Raw genomic sequence first — 17,271 nt, forward strand, 5'->3', positions numbered from 1 at the left:
TTGCAGCTTTCTGTGTACATGTATTGTATGTCCTCAGCACCTGATCCTGAACACTGGTTTCAGAAGAACAAGCCGAAGGAGAGTGTCTGTGTGCAAATATCACTGACTGGCATGCCAGTTGCTTGTGCTGCCTGAAAGCTGCTGATCTCAAGTCAAACCTTTCTTTTAACAATAAAAATGATCCCTGAAAACTGCCAACATGCGGAAGGCCTTTGGTAACAGAAAATAGCTTAGTTCAGCCCAGACAAACACAGAACAAAATCTGTAGTTTTACTCCAGTGCAATTTATTCAAGACAGTTCTGGTTACATTTTTTTGTCTCAGAATCCCAGAGGGAATGTCCAAGTTATAGCAGCTAAAAGAGCCCCAAACTGTCTTACACCTCCTCCTCCTCTCTCAAACAGCCCCTTCCCAGGAACTCAGGGAGCTTTCCACATTCCAAGTCCTTGAGACTCATTACATTCCTCTTAGTATTCTGTTTGTATCAAAATAAATTATTTACTTAGGTCATAATGACCTGCACAGTATGAGTTCTGATTTCATTTGCACCAGCATAAAGTGGAGATAACCTTAGTACAGTTGGCTGTGGAAGCACTTGGGTGTGAAGCTGGCATTAGTGGGACCTGATTCAGGACTAACACCTCTACACACAGCATCCCAAAAAGTAATTCAGTGACACAGCCTCTCACCTTTAGCACCACATATATATTGGTTATTGTACAGGAATTTCTTACCAGGCTGATACATCATTTATGGTTGGACTTGATGATCTTAAGGGTCTTTTCCCACCTAAATGATTCTATAATTCTATGACTCTATCATCATTAGCAGATAAGATGCAAGTGGTACAGAAATGCACAACCTGCTGCTGATGTCCTTTCAGTAACCAGCCAACTGAAGGCTCCAACAGAAATCCCAGCAGATCTTGTTGAAGCAAGTTACTGCCCCCAGCTATCTGCTGGAGATTTCTGCAACACAACACAAATGTGAGAAGCTCGTGTAGACCCCTCGCACCCAGCCCAGGCATGGAGCAGCTGAGGGGTTGTGCTGACAATGCATGAGAAGCTTCAGCAGAGGGGCACCAGCAAACGGTTGCAGCTCTCGTATCCCAGTCTGCCACAGCTGTCTGCTCAGAACACTTTTTTTCTTGCACTTTGTGACCAGTAAATGCCACACTCTTTTCCCAATGGCAGGAGATTTTTTGCACAGACAAAACGCTGCTTCCAGGGGGTGCAAAAAAAACCTGAACATGCCCTTTTCCTCAGATTACTGTGCACTGGATGTGCAGATAATGCAATTGGCTGTGAATAATTCTGCTGTGTTGGGGTGGGGGGGTGCCCACCGCTTTTTTGATCAAGCTCAAATCTTAGCACGAACAAACTTGGTAAACATTAATAGGAAAGCCCACACGAAAACCAGACGGAGCAGGAAAGACTTCATGAGCCCCTTCCTTTGATGAATACTGAACTTCCTGTCACTTCAGCCATAGGAATTGTTGATGACAGTGATGGCCACAGACTGGCCAGGGTGCAAACTGAGTATATCTGCTTACTTAAAAGAACACAAGTTTAATGGAAAAACATAAGATTATAAAAGGAGGTAAGAGGGACAAATGGGGGCTGAAGGCGAGCTCAGAAGACTGGCAGATAGGGAAACGTCGTACTGAAATAGTCAGTCAGTGCAAAGTTCAGCAAAGAGCACAAGGCATTTTCAGAGAAACCAAAGAGGCCTGATTTAACCGTTTCTGTAGGTACGCTGCCTGGTTGGTGTCTCTGGCTGCTGTGTATCCCCAAGATCACATGCTAAGAGGAAGGCGAACACAAAAGAGATCCTTATTTATCAGAAGACTAGCAGGAATCCCACTGAACCTTCAGCTTCATCAGCAAGCACTGGTAAACTCCATTATAGGTGATCTGTAAAGTGGACTAAGCACATTCCTCTTCTGTCCTAGGACTAAAAGCACATTTTGGAAGCCAAGAAAAATCCTCTTCTCTCCGATTTAAGCTCCCAGATGGTCTGAGACAGCACAGCTGCAGCAGGCCTACCATCTATCCAAAGTGACTGTAGAATGGATATGTCTTTACTGTCAGTATCAAAAGAAGATCTATGCCATCTGTTTAGGGAAGCTGGATACAGATCCAGCGCCTGGGCAAAGAGCATGCTGATGTAGAAATAGTGAAAGCATCCAAGTAGGCACAGTCAGAGTGATTCTGTATCTGGAACCTGAAAAAATACAGGAATAAAACAGTGATTACTAAATAATTTCTACTACTGAGCCAAATATTTTAGCCTGCTGTAAAACAAAACTTCTGCTGAAGTAGTTTCCCATTGATTTTGGTCCCTTGCAATATGGTAGTTTAAGCTGCTAAAAGCAAGGTGAGTGATAAATCACGTTAGAAAAGCCTGTTTAGCTCACGCAGTGTTGCATGAATCTCCATTTCCATGAACGGTCCATACCATGTATCATACAATAACAGGATGAAAAACAAAAGGCAGCTTATGATATATCCCGCCTAGAATTACTGAGGTCATAGAGCAAGACAAGGGGAACTGCTATTTGATGGGCCTGATGCAGAGCTGTTGTAGCCCACACATTTTCTAGTACAAATAGGGGGAAAATCTGGGTTGTCTGCAGGTTGTTACAAACTCGCTAAAGCAGGTATGATTTTTTCTTATGAAGCCGCTTAATCCATCTGAAGATGATTACTCCCTCATACTTGTCACTTCATTCTCTTTCATCCCTAAAAAATGTATGTGTATTTACTAGATATTGTGTATTTGCTAGATATTCTGTATTTCAGGAAGACAAGCACAAAGGATCACGTTGGAAACCAAGAATTCTGAAGATCTGAAAAGAGACTGAAATGTCTATACTATGTACTGAAAAATATGTATAAATTAAGGTAAATAGGGATGATCAATAACATTATCTTGATGTGCTGAGCTACCCTTCTTGAATCAGGGACTTCTCTACATTGATGCTATTGCAGTTAGATCAGTAATAACTGCAAAGAGTTCATTTTCAGTCATAGTTATAAATCACAGGAAAAAAACCAATCCTGATAGAAATAACATTGTGTTGTAAACCCTAATTCTATATTTGCTTAAGTATGACAATCACAAGGAACTTACGAGTCGTTCAAGGCAATACCGTTCTCCCAGTAGAAGCTTTCACCTTTCTTGCGCAATCCAATCCAGGAGTCATCTATTTTCAAAAGCTTAGCTAAAGAATGCTAAAAAAAAAAAGGGCATTTTTGTCAACATGAGGTCTCACAGTGAGAAATAAATCCCTTCTCTGACTTTTGAGGAGGACTAGTTCATCACTCTCTCATCTGGAACACTTTCATAAGCATTTCATTGAGAGTTAAGAGCCTAATTCCGCCTTTGAATTGACCCTTACAGTTATCATAAACTTCAGTGAAGTTATTCAATTCTATACTCTTGAAAATTATTACTGTTCACTACGCACAAAAATACCCAAACACCATGTATTGGTTGTGTCTGTTTATATATGTTTATCAATCTCTACATATGCAACTTGGTCTAAATAGGCTGGTACATACAGGTGTTTCCTGCATTTCAGATGGGCATATGGGAACTCCTCCTCTTCCCAATTATTATTTAAATAATTTAAATTTAAAGGTTTTTTATCTGTTGATGTACAGATAAAAAGAGCAAAAGACAGTTCACTGCTCCAGAAGTTTGCGACAACCTGTATCAAACACAGCAAAGAATGATGGAAGATAACAGAAACAGCACTTGCAATGGGTTAGCATTACAGAACTCCCTGCAACAAGCTATCATTAGCCTCAGTGAACTTAAAAATGATATAAATATTAGCTGTCAGCATGGACTCTAATGGACATGGAAAGAGCGAACCCTTATACTCCTCCACTCTCCCCTAGCAACTTCAATTCAATCCAGTTCAGAAGAAACTGTCTCCATATGGTCTTAATGCCGTTGCTACAGTTTTTGGTGTACCTCCTGCTGGTGTGGCTCACACCGCCCCGTGCTGGAGACCAGACAATGCATACCACAGAGCACTAATCTGACCCAGTCGGTGAATGTCTGCATCCTGTGCTTTTCTTTCGTAAATTGGGTTTACAGTTTGTAGGTATAAGGTTTTTAAGCAGCAGCTTAAATAACACCAATTTCTGCCTAGCCAATTATCAGCTGAGTATCACAGGCACCAAATTAGAAGTGAAGCTTTTAGATGCGTAAGGAAGAGAGACATTTACAAATTCGGTAAGAGGTGATCGCTCACAGGGCAGCAATGCAGGAGGGGCTTGTGGAAAGGGGACAAGCTAGCAAATGTGGTTGGAATTATTGGCAAAGAAAGAGGTCTGATGATAGAATAAAACGAGAGATCACATTCAGTAAGGGACTCACATGTGAAGTAAGAACTAGGCCCTGCATCATTCTCATTGTTGAAATTCTTGTCGCTGCAAAAATACTTATTAGCTTAAGTCAAATTCAGATGTGACTTAATCTGTGCAATTTCACTGAGGTTTACTCCATTTCAGTATCTGCTATGCCACGAATATGTCCCAGCCAACCAGAAAAGTAGCCTTTTGACCTCTGTTCAACAATCACAGCAATGATAAAGCTCAAATATCAATCTATCTAAAAACTAACTTTTTGATGAAACTAGTTTCTCATTGACAATACCCAAACGATAGCTGATCTCTAAAAGCACATTACAGTTTTAGCAGCATGCAGTAGTAAGATGTCACTAGCATTCACCAACTCAATGCAACTGGATCATAATACAGGCAAATCGAAGTATTTTAACAAACTTATTAGCATGAGAAAATGTCCAAAACAGCTTCAGTGGGGGTATATTTCCACCACTGGTATAAGCATGCATCTGCAAGAGGCGTTAAGGCATATCTAAAAACAGATGTAAGCCAATAAAGATGGATAATTTCCACTATACTGAGAAATGGTTTTAAATGTTTTGTTTCTTATATAAACCAAAGTATCCGTTTATTTGGCTATACCAGGAGTTGGACAGATTCATACTTGCTTTGAAGACGAAGGTCCATAGGACAGAAAAGTAAAACTAAGCAAACTGATTCATAACAAAGAGCTCTTCAGTTACTCAAGTCAAATCCAGGGACCAAAGCAGTGTGGGGCAGCTGGTACTGCTGCTGCACCTGCTGCAGCCAGCCAGCTACTTACAGTGACAAAGCAAGTACTTTTCCACTGCCTGAATTCACAAAGCTTACTTATTTTACAAAGATTTAAAGGATAAGCATTGAATGCAAAAAAAAATGAAAGCTTTGTCAAGGAAAGAGAGAGATACAGAAGTTGTGTTCTGTTTTGTTGTTGGGTTTTTTTCCCATTACCATTTCTTCCTGGTTTTCAAAAATGACTAGCAAGGATTCATTCTTAGCGCAGAAGGTCCGACTAGATGTCCAGTTTTTTTCCTCCTCTGAGATGAAATAACATTTGTTTTTGTAACCTATCCACTCACTGGGGCACTGTTCAGAAGGAAATTTTCCGTGGCAAGATGTTTCAGGTTTTACAGCTACAAAGGAAAAGAGAGAATAAAATTTCTACCTGGTAAAATCTTAGCATTCATCAGCATAATTCAACCTAAAATGTAGATTTTTTGAAAGCCAATGCCACGCTAAATGCCAGAAGAGAAGCCAAAGCAAGAGCAAGGGTCCTGACCTTCCCTGCCTTTCAAGCACTGCCTTCAGCTGAGAAATGTGGAAGTTGAGGGCTGCAGCCTAATCATTACAACTAGCAGAAAATAAGTAGGGTTTGGAAAACACTACTGAATTTTACAGAATTAGAGGCATTGACAATTTATACTCCACACATTTTAAATCCAGTAATAGGGTAATAAACCTCATACTGTTAATTTATTGATGGAATTCATGTTAAGTAATGAAGTTGCTTAAATATCTACAACTGGTGAAATATTTCATGAAGACAAGTAGCTTTGATTTTGTATCAGACCTTTAAGTGTTTGATAAATCTGTGTGAAGGTAAGGAAATTAGGTGTTGATATGATGCTAATGAAATTTGTCTGTTAATGAAGAGGCAAAAATCATTATTATTTGGAGATAATGGTTTGGAGAATGGTTCGTTGGAGTTGTTTTCCAGCATGTTTTCATGCCCTCTCTTCATCTTCTTTCTGTCACAGTAGCTCTGTGAGGGTGAGAGGATTCACTGGCATGACTTTGTTTCAGTGCTGAGTTTAATTTCTTGCAATGAAGACAACTAATTTGCATTTACTTTGTTTTCTATTTTCCAAACAAAAATAATCTGCCCTGATTGTTACTGAGTGGTTACAGTGACCTTTTCTGTGCAGCATGGTGTCTTTTATAACACACCCAGGCTCACCCAGTGTATAAAGTTTACTTCCTGGGTCATCCTGCTGGGATCAAATCCAGACCTTCTGCACCCAAAGTGCATTTTTGCACTGCTTAAGCTTGGAGATGGCTGATACTGAAACGAAAGTAACTGGCTATTATGTGAGTAGAGGGGCTTGCAGAAGTGAACTAATCTCCCAGACTTTGCAGCCTGCTGTGGCCACGCTTTCTCTCTTTTCCTTTCGAATCAGGTACTCTCTTTGCTATATATAATTGAAGACCCCTTAGCAAGCCACCTGTGAGCACTGCCCTCACCCCCTCTAAGAAAATGTGACTGATTCCATTTAAATAAAAACCTAACAAAGCAAAGGAAAATCAATAGGGACAGATGTCACTATCGTCCTCCATTCGTTTCCACATATGTGCAGAAGACCTCACTACTATACCTCATGCTGTTGCAGGGGGCAGACTGAAGACATATTTAATGCAGAGATTCAAGAGCTTCCTGTGCAGATGGGGCTGTGGAGGCTCCATTGAGATACACATGCACCCGGTGACTTAGATACCTCAGGTAATACTGCAGGCAGCACAGCCTTTGCTCCTATAGAAGACTTCTGCATGAGACAGCGGGAGCACATCTGGCCTCCACTGTGCCAGTGGGAGGTGGGGCTGACTTCTTAAAAATACAGCATGCAACACAAATGTATTTTTAAAAACAAAAAGGCAGAATGATCCCCAAAGACTATTTGTGAAAAAGATAAACTAGCTGTACTACGTAGCTGTCTTCCACGTATGACAATAAAGGAGCCCTCAAGTCCAGATATATGAGCAGCCCCACACTAAGCCTGGAGTCTATGCCTGGAGACACGATGCTAACTTAGTGCACTAGCTGGCATAATCAGGTAAGTTACTGGTGATAAGCACAGACAAGACATGCACACACCACATGCACGGCCAGGCAAGGAACTACACTCTTAAAAGCAGCAGAAAGAAAAAGTTTACAGCTGAATCTTCTGGATTTTACCTGCAGGGAGAATTCTCTCTCCTTTTAAATTCTGCTTGGAGGTTATTCAACCTTATACCAACATCAGAATAACTGAAATAGTGATGCAAGTCCCAGGTTTTGTGACTGCAGGCACTGCAGAGTACTAAAGTCGGTGTGCTTGACTGCTGTGATCCTGGAGCCCAGTAGTCAAGAGGAAATATATCTCAAAAGAAAAATGTTCCAAAAGCTTACCAAATACAATGATGATGACCAACAGCAGGAATCCACAAAACAGGCATAGACAACAGACTGTGAAAAAGAAGATAATGAATGGTTTTGTATATATAAGCACTTAGGCTCAGACTGTATTTCAGTAGTGAGACAGCAGCAGGATAGCCTTTCATTTAAGCTCCAAGCACGTAAATACAAAGCACTACTGAAGTCAAACAAGGCACCCTGAATTGACATTTATGTAACTGGACAGTTTGATAAAATGGCCAGCTATCACCTAGTTTGCATTTTTTTTTTGGTCCGTATACACCCTGAAGTTTTCCACAGATGTGCAGATCCCTGTATAGGAAATTTAAGCCTTCCAGTCCCAAGTTTATTATCTCCTCTATGTTTTGCAGACCTCTTAGCAATAACCTCTGGAGGCTGAGAACTCATAGATCATCACGAACTCCAATCAAGCTACATCCAGGTTTGGAAAACAGAAGAATGTTCTCAACAAAATTCAAACATTAAAGGCTGAGGTTCAGAGTATGGCTGCAGTCTTAAATCAAACGTATTTTCTCTTTGTCACAAGCTGTCCTTCACACACAAATTTCAATGCAGATGCGCAAGCTCATCTGTTACAAAGGCACAAACTATTTTCTCTAATGAGGTTCGGCTTCACTGCCTACATCTTATCCAATAGTATTTCATACATGTAAACTACCACATGGAAAAATGCCCGTTTTCACACAAAAGGATCAAACATAAACAGTTCATACTTAGATCAAACACAACAGTTATCTTAATTTTTGTGACTACAGCTTTGCCTAGAAGTAAACTCCCAGGTTTTGTCTTGCCCAAACCAGGGGACCTGGAACTAGACTTGGAGCTAGACTTCAGACTTCCTGCAGGAAAGTGTCTTACCTAACACCAAAGAAAAAGATCTTACATTTTGACGGCAAGAACGACTCTTTACAGTGCCTCCCCATCCTCCGCACCCATGAACTAGCTGCCACTTTTTGTTTGGCATCTTGCGTGACATTAGTGGACTCTACACCCCCAACAGGTAGTTGTGCCATCGAGGTGGTGTCAACCTCCTGTTCATCTTCAGACTCCATCTATAGCTGGGAAACAAAGAAAGCAGCTGTGCTTAATGAGTGCTTCCCCTACTGTCTCGAAATGAGTGGAAATAGTAGAAATCCCAAGGCTGCCTTAGTTATTGCCTGTACCTCATGGGATGAGGGCAGGATGGACGGAGAAATGAGGAAACAAATAGAAAATAAGGAGCTTATGCAACATATCTGAAGCCCACTGAAAGGAGAAGGTGGGCTTCAGGTACATTGCACATATCCTTCTTCCCAGGGAGGGGGGCGATGGGGAATGAGGACTGTAATGGAGGGAAAGGGAAGGACAGAGCAGATGGGAACAATGTGATAGGGAAGGGATGGGGCATATCAAGGCAGGAGGGAAAAGCTACAAAAAAACTGAGCTTTCTGCTTCACCACTACGTAGCTTAAAGTAGTTTTGTCTGCATGCAAAAAATTTGGTCACTTTCCCAAGTGCGGCTGAACCTGGTCTGCAGAGGTAAGTTCACTGTACCCTTTTGTGCTCACTCCAATGAGAGATATTTTCCTCATGATTTTTCTTAAATCCCACTTTCAATGACATAAATTTAACAAAAAAAAAGTCACCCAGAGAAGAATATGCAGCTATAAACATTATTGTGTCAGTGCAGAAGTATCAATTCATCTTCAGGAGTTAGGTTACAATTGGGAAAAAAAACCCCACTCCTCTTTAGGAAAGGCTTCAACATCTTTACTTTCATTACTATTGTTATTATTAATGTTAATTGGCACATGCCTAAGAAGCCTTCTCAACTCCACTAATTCATAACAGTAATTAGGTGCCTAAATATCTCTAAGAATAAGACTCCACTTGCGCTTGGTCCATCCTACAAAAGCAGAAAAAACCGAGATATCCATTTTAGTGTCTGGATATTCGTTGCTTGGTACATCAATGTATGCTCACTGGTGGGCTGGGCCGCTTGTCTCCGGCGAGCGTGCTACGCTTCGTTACTGGACTGAAAAAGCACTGGTTTCAGCTCCAGCCACAGAGGAGTTTCTCTTCAACCTTCTCGCCCACGCTAGGGAAAAAACCTATTCCCCACCCTCGGCTTTCAGGACGGTAAGGGTGAGCAACAGAGCCAGCTGGGGTACAGGGGAGCTACCGCTCTCTGCAGCACAAGGCACTTCTTGAAAGCAGACGCTGGCAAAAGCGTTTCAAAGGCCGTTCGGAAGATTGAAGAAAAACACGCCGCCTAAAAGCCAGCAATTTGTCACGGAGCCACAAAAAATATTTCCATTTCTGAGAGCTTATTTAGCTAAAGAAACGTGCTCTCACTTTTCGCGACCAACTTTTTCCGTGGGAGCCAACAGCGGCAGCTGCTCCGCTCGCTCCAGGCCGCGAGACAACGGCACGTGAAGCGCGGCAGCCCAGGCCGCCCCCGCCTCAGACCGGCAAGATTTCCCGCTCCGCAGCCCTGCCCGCCCTTCGGCTCCGGCTCCGGCTCCGGCTCCGGCTCCGGCCGCCGCCGCCGCCGCAGGAGCGGCACCCCACCTCCTCCCGCCGCTGCGGGCCGGGGGTCTCCGGACGCCGGGCGCCGTCGGCCTGCGCGGGGAGAAAAGCGGCGGCCCCGGCCGGCCGCCCCCGCGGGCACGAAACCGGCCGCCGCCAGCCCGACCCGGCCCTTCGCGCTGCCTCCGCGCCCGCTTGGCCCTTCCCTCCCCCGCTGCCCGGGTCCCCTTACCGGCGCCGTCCCGGGGCCGCCGTCGGGGCCGGGGCCCTGCGCCGCGCCGCGGCGCAGGCAGCTCCCTCAGGTGAAAGCGAAAGTGCGAGCGGCCGGATTCCGCCCCGCGGCGGCGATGGAGGAGGCAGGCGGCGGCGGCGGGGTCCGGCTCTCCCCGTCCGGCCTCCGGGATGAGCTACGGCGGCTGTTGTCCTCCGAGCCGCTGCCGGCCCGGCTGCCGCCCGGGGACGGCTCCCCCAGGGCCCACCGCTCCGCGGTGCTGACGGGGCCGATGGCGAAGGGAGAGCGGCCGCTGGGGCCGGCGGCGGCTCAGCGGAGACGGGAAGCGCGGCCGGGTGAGTCAGGCGGAACGGGACCGGACCGGGACGGGAGGGACGGGACGGGACGGGACGGGACGGCGGCTGCGGCGAGGCCCCGGCCGCGCCCGGGAGGAGTGGGGCGGGGTGGGGTGGGCCTGGCTGGCCGGGGCAGGGGACCGCTCCTCCGGCAGCGCGGGCAAGAAGCAGTCGGGGGCGGGAGGGGGGCTGTGTTCTGCGAGTATTTCTGTGGGATTTGGCAATTTAATACCTTTGAAAATCTGGCCGAGGTTTAGAAGTCCGGAAGCTCTGCAGTCGTTTCAGGGGTAGGTGCAAGTCTTTGGAAAACCTTAATGAAGTCAGTGTATCTCTGCGTGGGTTTTTTTTGACCTGAGTCTTCAGTTCCTTACACGTGCTTTATTCCCTGGCGTGCATTAGTATTTCTTTCTCTCCTTAGATCTGCGTTCACACCTCTCTTTCTGGAAAAGAATTGCAGGAATTGTCGTTGCTGTTGCTGTGATTGTACTCTTAACGTGGATTACCCTAAGTGAGTGCATTTATTTTAAAAAATCTAGCTCGGGAAAGAGAAATTCAGGACTTCGCTCTTACTTTATGCTGTCCCTTCACTGCTGAGAGGTAAGAGGTACTTCCACTGGTTTTCAGTCCTCCCACACACACTGTCATGGCCACTGTTACAGAGAGATTTGAATCTAGGAAAGGAAAGTGAAACTAATTTGTGTTATATCCTGTCCTTAGACAGTTGTTTCTGGTAGCATTAAACTGACGTAATTTTTTAAATTTTCTGCAGGATTTCATTGTACTGCAGCATGGCAAAATGCTGAGGAACGACAAAGCCTTAAGCAGAGTTAGGGAGGCAGTACTGACTTCTTGACTTGACTTGGCTCTGGCCTGTAGAGTTATTTTTACAGCTGAATACAGTTCAGGGTCACATTTTAGCTGCTTCACAGTAGATAACTAGTGTCTATGTTTGCACTCTTTGTCAAAGACGGCCTTCTGCCCTGATGTTCTCGGCTGTGGTGTCTCCGGTGTAGCTGAAGCTTTGCACTTGCACATGCCAGCGTCTGTTTGCTGGCGCATATGCAGCATGTGAGCATGTACTCAGGGATTACTGGACACACCGTAGCTGGTACAACTGGAAGAAACTAAGACTGGGCACAATCCTTCAGTTGTATTATGTTCACTCATCTCCTGCTTAATTCAGTGCAAGTCACAGATATTTTTAAGCTGGAGGAAGCAGGTCCAGAATTTGTAAATTTGTGTACAATTGTATTTTAAATACATAATGATGAGTAAGTGACGTTTTCTTCATTTCTTCATTTGAACAAAAGATCCGCCTGAATTACCACAGCTGGAGCCATGCCCTGATGACTGGCTGTACTACAAGAAGAAGTGTTACTATCTTTCAGGAGCCACAGCAGATTGGAATTCCAGTCAGGAGTCCTGCTCTGACTACAGAGCTTCCCTTGCAGCAATTGACAGCCGCCAAGAGCTGGTAAGGTGTCCAGTGCCTTGAATTTGGTGTTATGTCTGCTGCCCTAACAGTTTCTGTAACTCCATCACTTGTTCCCTTGCATAGCTTGAAACCCAGCGTACTGTGTGGCAGACTTGTTTGTTGCGAGTCAGTACAACCTACAGACTTTTTCAGTGCGATGTGGTGTGTTCCACTAAAATCCGCTGTAGAAATTCTGTTATTACCTTTGAGGATATTTCAGAAATTTAAATGCCAAACTATGTATAAATTAAAAGTAAAGTCTGAAAGAATATGAAAATGGTGTTGTGACTCCTAATTATTAATAAAGAAGGTGTGGTTGTTATTTTGAACGGGCAATTTACGTGTGCATTTTAAGTTAGGCAATTTATCTTGTCCTCTCCCCTCACACCTTCTTGACGTTCATTCCCTCTCCAGGGTACCCAAAAGTACAGTCAACAGTAATTCTCATGCTAAATATAACCTCTAAACTCATTTTGAGTTTACAGACCACTGATGCACATGTATGTGTTTTATCTTCTCGATACTCTTTAAGGACACAGTTCTTTTAAAAGGTGCTTTCTTTAGCATAACAAATAGTTTAGTGGCCAACTGAGGAACAGAAATGTGTTGTTAGTCCTGTGCAAAATAGTCAATTTCTCTGTTTCCACAAAAGGTGAAGACAGGCTGTGGTTATATGATGCTGGGACCCATGGTATTGAAAGTACCCAGTTCGTGCAGTAGGTTGTACCCGTGTTTTTTATTGTTTTCAAACCATTTGTCTTTTTGCTATGTTCTTTAATCTCCCATAATGTCCTACCAGTTCATGGTGTTCTGTATGGCTCAGAAAACCAAAAGAAAATAGCACTATAGCAAATGTGTTTTCAGAGATGACTATAAGATCACAAGGAAAGAACTGAGAAAGTCTTTATTTTATTCGTACTGCAGATGGTAAACTACGTGTGTGCCCTCGAATGTCAAGAGTAAAAGTGTGAAAATTGGGAAGTTGGGGGATTTTAAATGCGTGACTTGAATTTGATAGAGACCCAACGTAACTGACATCCAAGGAATTATGGTGATATAAGACAGTCAAGGCAACCTGTGCCAAGTCAGGCACTGTGTCCCCGCTAAATACATGTCCTTGTACTGAAGCGTCATTCTCCTGGCAATACAGTGAAACCATTGTACTAGTGTGTAATGTGATACGGTATGTCTGATGACATACGTGGATGTTTTTAATGATGGGGTGGGACGACAGTCCGTAACACTCTGCATGACTACCAACTAAATAGCTGGGACCTCACTGACTGTTAGCAATGGATCTAGGGCTTCCTTTAGTATTTCATCTAATTAAACGTAGCAGTAAAACATCAGTGAAAAAAAAAAGTCCACCATTGCATATTCTGTGACGCAGTTTATATCTGTGCAGTTTTTATACAAAAAGCTATACAATTATAATAATAAAAAAAATCTAATAGCCGTATGTAATTTTATTCTGTGTTTTGTCTAGAACTTTCTAATGTATCGAATACGCATACCAGACTTCTGGATTGGGCTGCGCAGGAAAGGAAACAAATTCTTCTGGGTGAATGGAGAGTCATTTGATGCAAACTTGTGAGTTTTCTTTCAAATGCACTATGCGGGAGAGAGTCAGTAGCTCTTCTGTCCAAGTAGAAAAGTTATTCTGTGTTACCTATTCCTCTGTAGATAAACTGGCATATCTTACCAAATGAGGGCTGTCATATGGCTGTAAAAATGCTAATGCTATGCTAATAAAACTAGTTATGTCCCCAGAGAAGTAAGGAAGGGGCATCATTGCCTGCTTTTTCATGTGGTTGCATAGTGGCTATTAGGCTATGCCTGGAGTAACTTGTTTCTGTACAATCCCACTATATGAGATGGATAACATTTGCCTTATTAGGAAGAATTACCAATGTTAGACATTATAAATTGTTTGAATTAGCTTGCCCTGTTGGTCTTGCAAGATTCAACACTCAGCCAGTATACGCAGGGCCTCCTAAGACCAACTGAGGTGCTCAGGACCACATTGGAAAGTCACTGGGCTGGGTGGTTGTGCCTCAGAAGGCATCGCTTTTGCCCACTTTGTATCCCAGAGACTGGCTTTCTTTGCAGTCACATCCTGTGTATTCTGCAGAGACTCGGCAAAATTGGTGGGAAGAGGTGGCCGGGCCCCACTGTGTGCTGGAGGAGTACTGCTGCCATGGGTCCTGCTGGGTTCCTCTCTCCCATGCCTTGGAGATTTGTGCCTTTTGTGCTCACAACACGTTGTAGACTGTGAAGTACAAGTACACGTGGTACATCTCTGTGGGGATCAAAGCAGCTTGCCTTAATAGAAGGTGCATCAGAACATCACCCGTGCACATGAATTCTGATCCTCCCAATGAGAAGTGGGGCCCATTTTAAATCGTTCTCTAGTTTGTTCTCTGCAGTCTTTAAGACCCAGTTTTACAAAAAGTAAGAAATAGATCTTTCCAACCTAAATGATTCGGTGATTCTAATTTTTAGACCAAAGTTCTGCTCTAATTTTTATTTTTCTCTTGGCTTTTTAGATTTCATGTCAATATAACAAATGATGGAGACTGTGTCCATATAGGTTCAGCCTTCATCTCTACCAGAAATTGCTCCTCACTCAGGAACTGGCTTTGCACCATTGGTCAGTTTAATCCCAAGACAAGCTCTTAATAGGGAACAGCTGGCTGTGCAAATACAGAGGCTTTCTTCATGAGAAGCTGGAATTCAGGATACTGAAAGTCCTTGCTGTAGGAGGTCCACAGGGGCAAGAGGCGCTGTGGCGAGGATCATATCCAGATTTCTCCGGGAGAAGCAATGCAAAGAGTAATAGTGACTCCATGAGAAAGAGGTAATTTAAGTGGCAGTGCCTAGAGGAAACGATGATACAATGGCTGTTGCAAAGAACAGAAGTTGCTTCTTGGCAATACAGTTTCAGTTTGTTGAAACTGCTGAAGGACATGGCAATGGATACTTTTCTTGAGAACGCTTCACAATTGCAAAACATATTTTTTAGGGCAGCTAAAAACATTGTTTTAATAGAAAACATATTTTTTTAGGGCAGCTAAAAACATTGTTAGATGGACATGAAGGTCTTACTGAAAATGTGATTCATAGTGAACCCAATGATGTGCTTTTTCCTGTTTTCTGCGTAACTCAGTAATTCTTTGAGAACTTTCAGTTTGTCTTTGTGGTAAGTGAGTGAGATTTCATAAGGTGTTTTGACTTCTCTCCCCTCCTTTTTCCATAGGGTTTTCAAATCTGATTGGTATGTAATGTGCAAGGATATAAATGGGAGCTTTGTAAACCAGGAAGGCAAATAATCACTAGGTCTTCTAGCGAATGGCACTGCTGTTACAGGGCATATAGAGTGGGACAGATTACAAATATTCTTTTCTGTCCCTCTGGACTGATCTGGAAACATGACTGCTACTGCCCAAAACTTCCCTGAATACGTGGCTGCAATACGAAAGCTCCCAGACTGAATCACGCACAACTGTCATTTTGGGAGGGTTGACAAAGTCAACTGGATTTAGAAGGGGAGACAGATGTGTATCTAGCATGGAAAGGGTTCTAGGGCAGCTTAAAGTGAGGTGCTGTGGTGTTTATTTGTTTGCCTGTGCAGGGGGAAAAAAGGTTTACCGTCTCCAGCAAGGCTGTTTTATTAAGTGACTTGTGTGGGCAAGCATAGTTTAACAGTCCATGGGATAGATGCACTAGAGCTAAACAGCATAGCACCCTGGATTAATCTGTTTAAATTCTTGGTATGATGCCCTGAAAATGGGCAGTGGGGGCATGGGAGGCTCACCTGGAAGATCTGTGCTTGGTTCCTATCTGGTCATTCTTAGATTCAGCAGATACCTGTACAATGACTGCTTCCCAAGATACATGATTTACAAAGGGTGGTTACTGTCTTTAAAAATGTGTAACCAGAAGAAAGGCCTTTTAAGCTAGGAAAATGTTCTAGTCTGGAAATAATACTGAGTTAAGCTCAGAGAAGCTCACAGGGAAGATGAAGAGTCTGGCATATTGATCTTCAAAGAAATGAGAAGAAGAAATTGCAAATTGCTATAAATGCACTTGGTATTTATCCTGAAGAGGTACTCCTTTGAAAGGAAAGAAATAGGTGAGACGAGAAACTGGAACAGAGTTTTCAATATGTCTTCATTCCCCATGGTAGTTCCCCAAGAAAGCACAAGAACAGAAGGGCTTCCTGGTAAGGAACCATGGACGGGGTTCAGATTGCCGGGGTAGGGACCTATTTCCCACCATGTGTCAAAAGTCCAGTTAAAAGAGTCAGCATGAAGTGCTAGACAGGGTGAGAAGTCCGTTTTGCTGTCTCTGTAAATTGCCATGTAAATATGCCAATAAATACTTTCAGTAGTTTCTCTCTGCGATGCTTTGCATCTCTGTTTCAGCTGAGCTTGCTCCTCTGCTTTACGTTTGTGGTGGTCCAAGACTGCTTTGTTTAGCTTATGATACCTGCTTCCTCACACGTGCTTAGTGGGCACAGAACATTTTTCGACAGTGAAATTCACAAACTGTGTAGGACCGTGACGCAGTCTGTGAATTCATCATGAGCCTGACTGACTCTGAAGGGTCACCCCTCACCTGTCCCCTCCTCTCATGCCCCAGCCCAGGGGCTCAAGACCCCATTTCGGCTCAACTGATCCGTTGATTTCCCGGCTTGACCTTGGACCTGCCCTGATGATCTGGATGCTTGGCTGAACCAGGCTACTGACTGTATCTTCCATGCTTGCATTAAAAGTCTCACATGGCAGCTAAATTACAGCTAACTGCTAATAGCTAATTGAAATAGCTTTAAGAAAACTAAAACCCATGTGAACTTCTCCTTGTTTTAAGCTTCTTTTGTCAAGGAAAACTTGTGCCAGTGTTGTGAGCTTCCCAAGTGAAGTCAGGCGAGGAACATAGCAAGAGAGTCATACAAGAAGTGATTTTGTAATGCATTCCAATGGGTGAGTTGTTGAATGTAATTTCCTTTTAAGCTTCCAATCAGAGTAGCAACCCACAAAAACAAAATTGAAAATAAAACTTGAATAAATATAATTGCTGCGTACATTTCCTGGATTATTTAACCATTGGTTAAAATGGAAATGGGCTGGATGGGTA

The 17,271-nt window shown here is 43.5% G+C and overlaps 2 protein-coding genes across 4 annotated transcripts; one reads left to right on the forward strand and one right to left on the reverse strand.

The window, feature by feature from the left end:
- Nucleotides 1-263: 263 nt before the first annotated feature.
- Nucleotides 264-11,030, reverse strand: LOC104013250 (C-type lectin domain family 2 member B-like). 3 transcript variants are annotated; one of them, XM_087764230.1, is made up of 6 exons: nt 10,894-11,030; nt 8,470-8,644; nt 7,560-7,616; nt 5,348-5,529; nt 3,132-3,232; nt 264-2,222 (listed from the first exon to the last, which is right to left on the reverse strand). In XM_087764230.1, the coding sequence occupies exons 2-6, from the start codon at nt 8,636-8,638 to the stop codon at nt 2,117-2,119; spliced, it is 615 nt and encodes a 204-aa protein (XP_087620356.1). In that variant the 5' UTR covers nt 8,639-8,644; nt 10,894-11,030; the 3' UTR covers nt 264-2,116. The 3 variants fall into 3 exon arrangements, with proteins under 3 accessions (XP_087620356.1, XP_087620355.1, XP_087620357.1); XM_087764229.1 differs by lacking the exon at nt 10,894-11,030 and adding an exon at nt 10,327-10,464; XM_087764231.1 differs by lacking the exon at nt 10,894-11,030 and adding an exon at nt 9,921-10,316.
- On the forward strand, nt 10,328-17,208 carry LOC148054730 (C-type lectin domain family 2 member B-like). The gene is made up of 5 exons (XM_087764228.1): nt 10,328-10,661; nt 11,080-11,169; nt 11,972-12,135; nt 13,622-13,725; nt 14,682-17,208. The coding sequence occupies exons 1-5, from the start codon at nt 10,442-10,444 to the stop codon at nt 14,812-14,814; spliced, it is 711 nt and encodes a 236-aa protein (XP_087620354.1). The 5' UTR covers nt 10,328-10,441; the 3' UTR covers nt 14,815-17,208.
- The last annotated feature ends 63 nt before the right edge of the window (nt 17,209-17,271 follow it).

The sequence above is a fragment of the Nipponia nippon genome, unplaced genomic scaffold, assembly GCF_047370975.1.
Source record: "Nipponia nippon isolate SJK-2023a ecotype South Korea unplaced genomic scaffold, ASM4737097v1 scaffold_3, whole genome shotgun sequence".
NCBI lineage: Eukaryota > Metazoa > Chordata > Aves > Pelecaniformes > Threskiornithidae > Nipponia > Nipponia nippon.

What these genes read in the sequence shown, in the direction of transcription:
- LOC148054730 (XM_087764228.1), top strand. Translation starts at nt 10,442, where the DNA reads ATGGAGGAGGCAGGCGGCGGCGGCGGGGTCCGGCTCTCCCCGTCCGGC. An exon ending in CTTAACGTGGATTACCCTAA is followed by an intron (nt 11,170 to 11,971) that starts GTGAGTGCATTT and finishes TTTGAACAAAAG; the next exon opens with ATCCGCCTGAATTACCACAG. An exon ending in TTGACAGCCGCCAAGAGCTG is followed by an intron (nt 12,136 to 13,621) that starts GTAAGGTGTCCA and finishes TGTTTTGTCTAG; the next exon opens with AACTTTCTAATGTATCGAAT.
- LOC104013250 (XM_087764230.1), bottom strand. Translation starts at nt 8,638, where the DNA reads ATGGAGTCTGAAGATGAACAGGAGGTTGACACCACCTCGATGGCACAA. An exon ending in GTCGTTCTTGCCGTCAAAAT is followed by an intron (nt 7,617 to 8,469) that starts GTAAGATCTTTT and finishes TCTTTTTCACAG; the next exon opens with TCTGTTGTCTATGCCTGTTT. An exon ending in GGTATTGCCTTGAACGACTC is followed by an intron (nt 2,223 to 3,131) that starts GTAAGTTCCTTG and finishes GTATTTTTTCAG; the next exon opens with GTTCCAGATACAGAATCACT.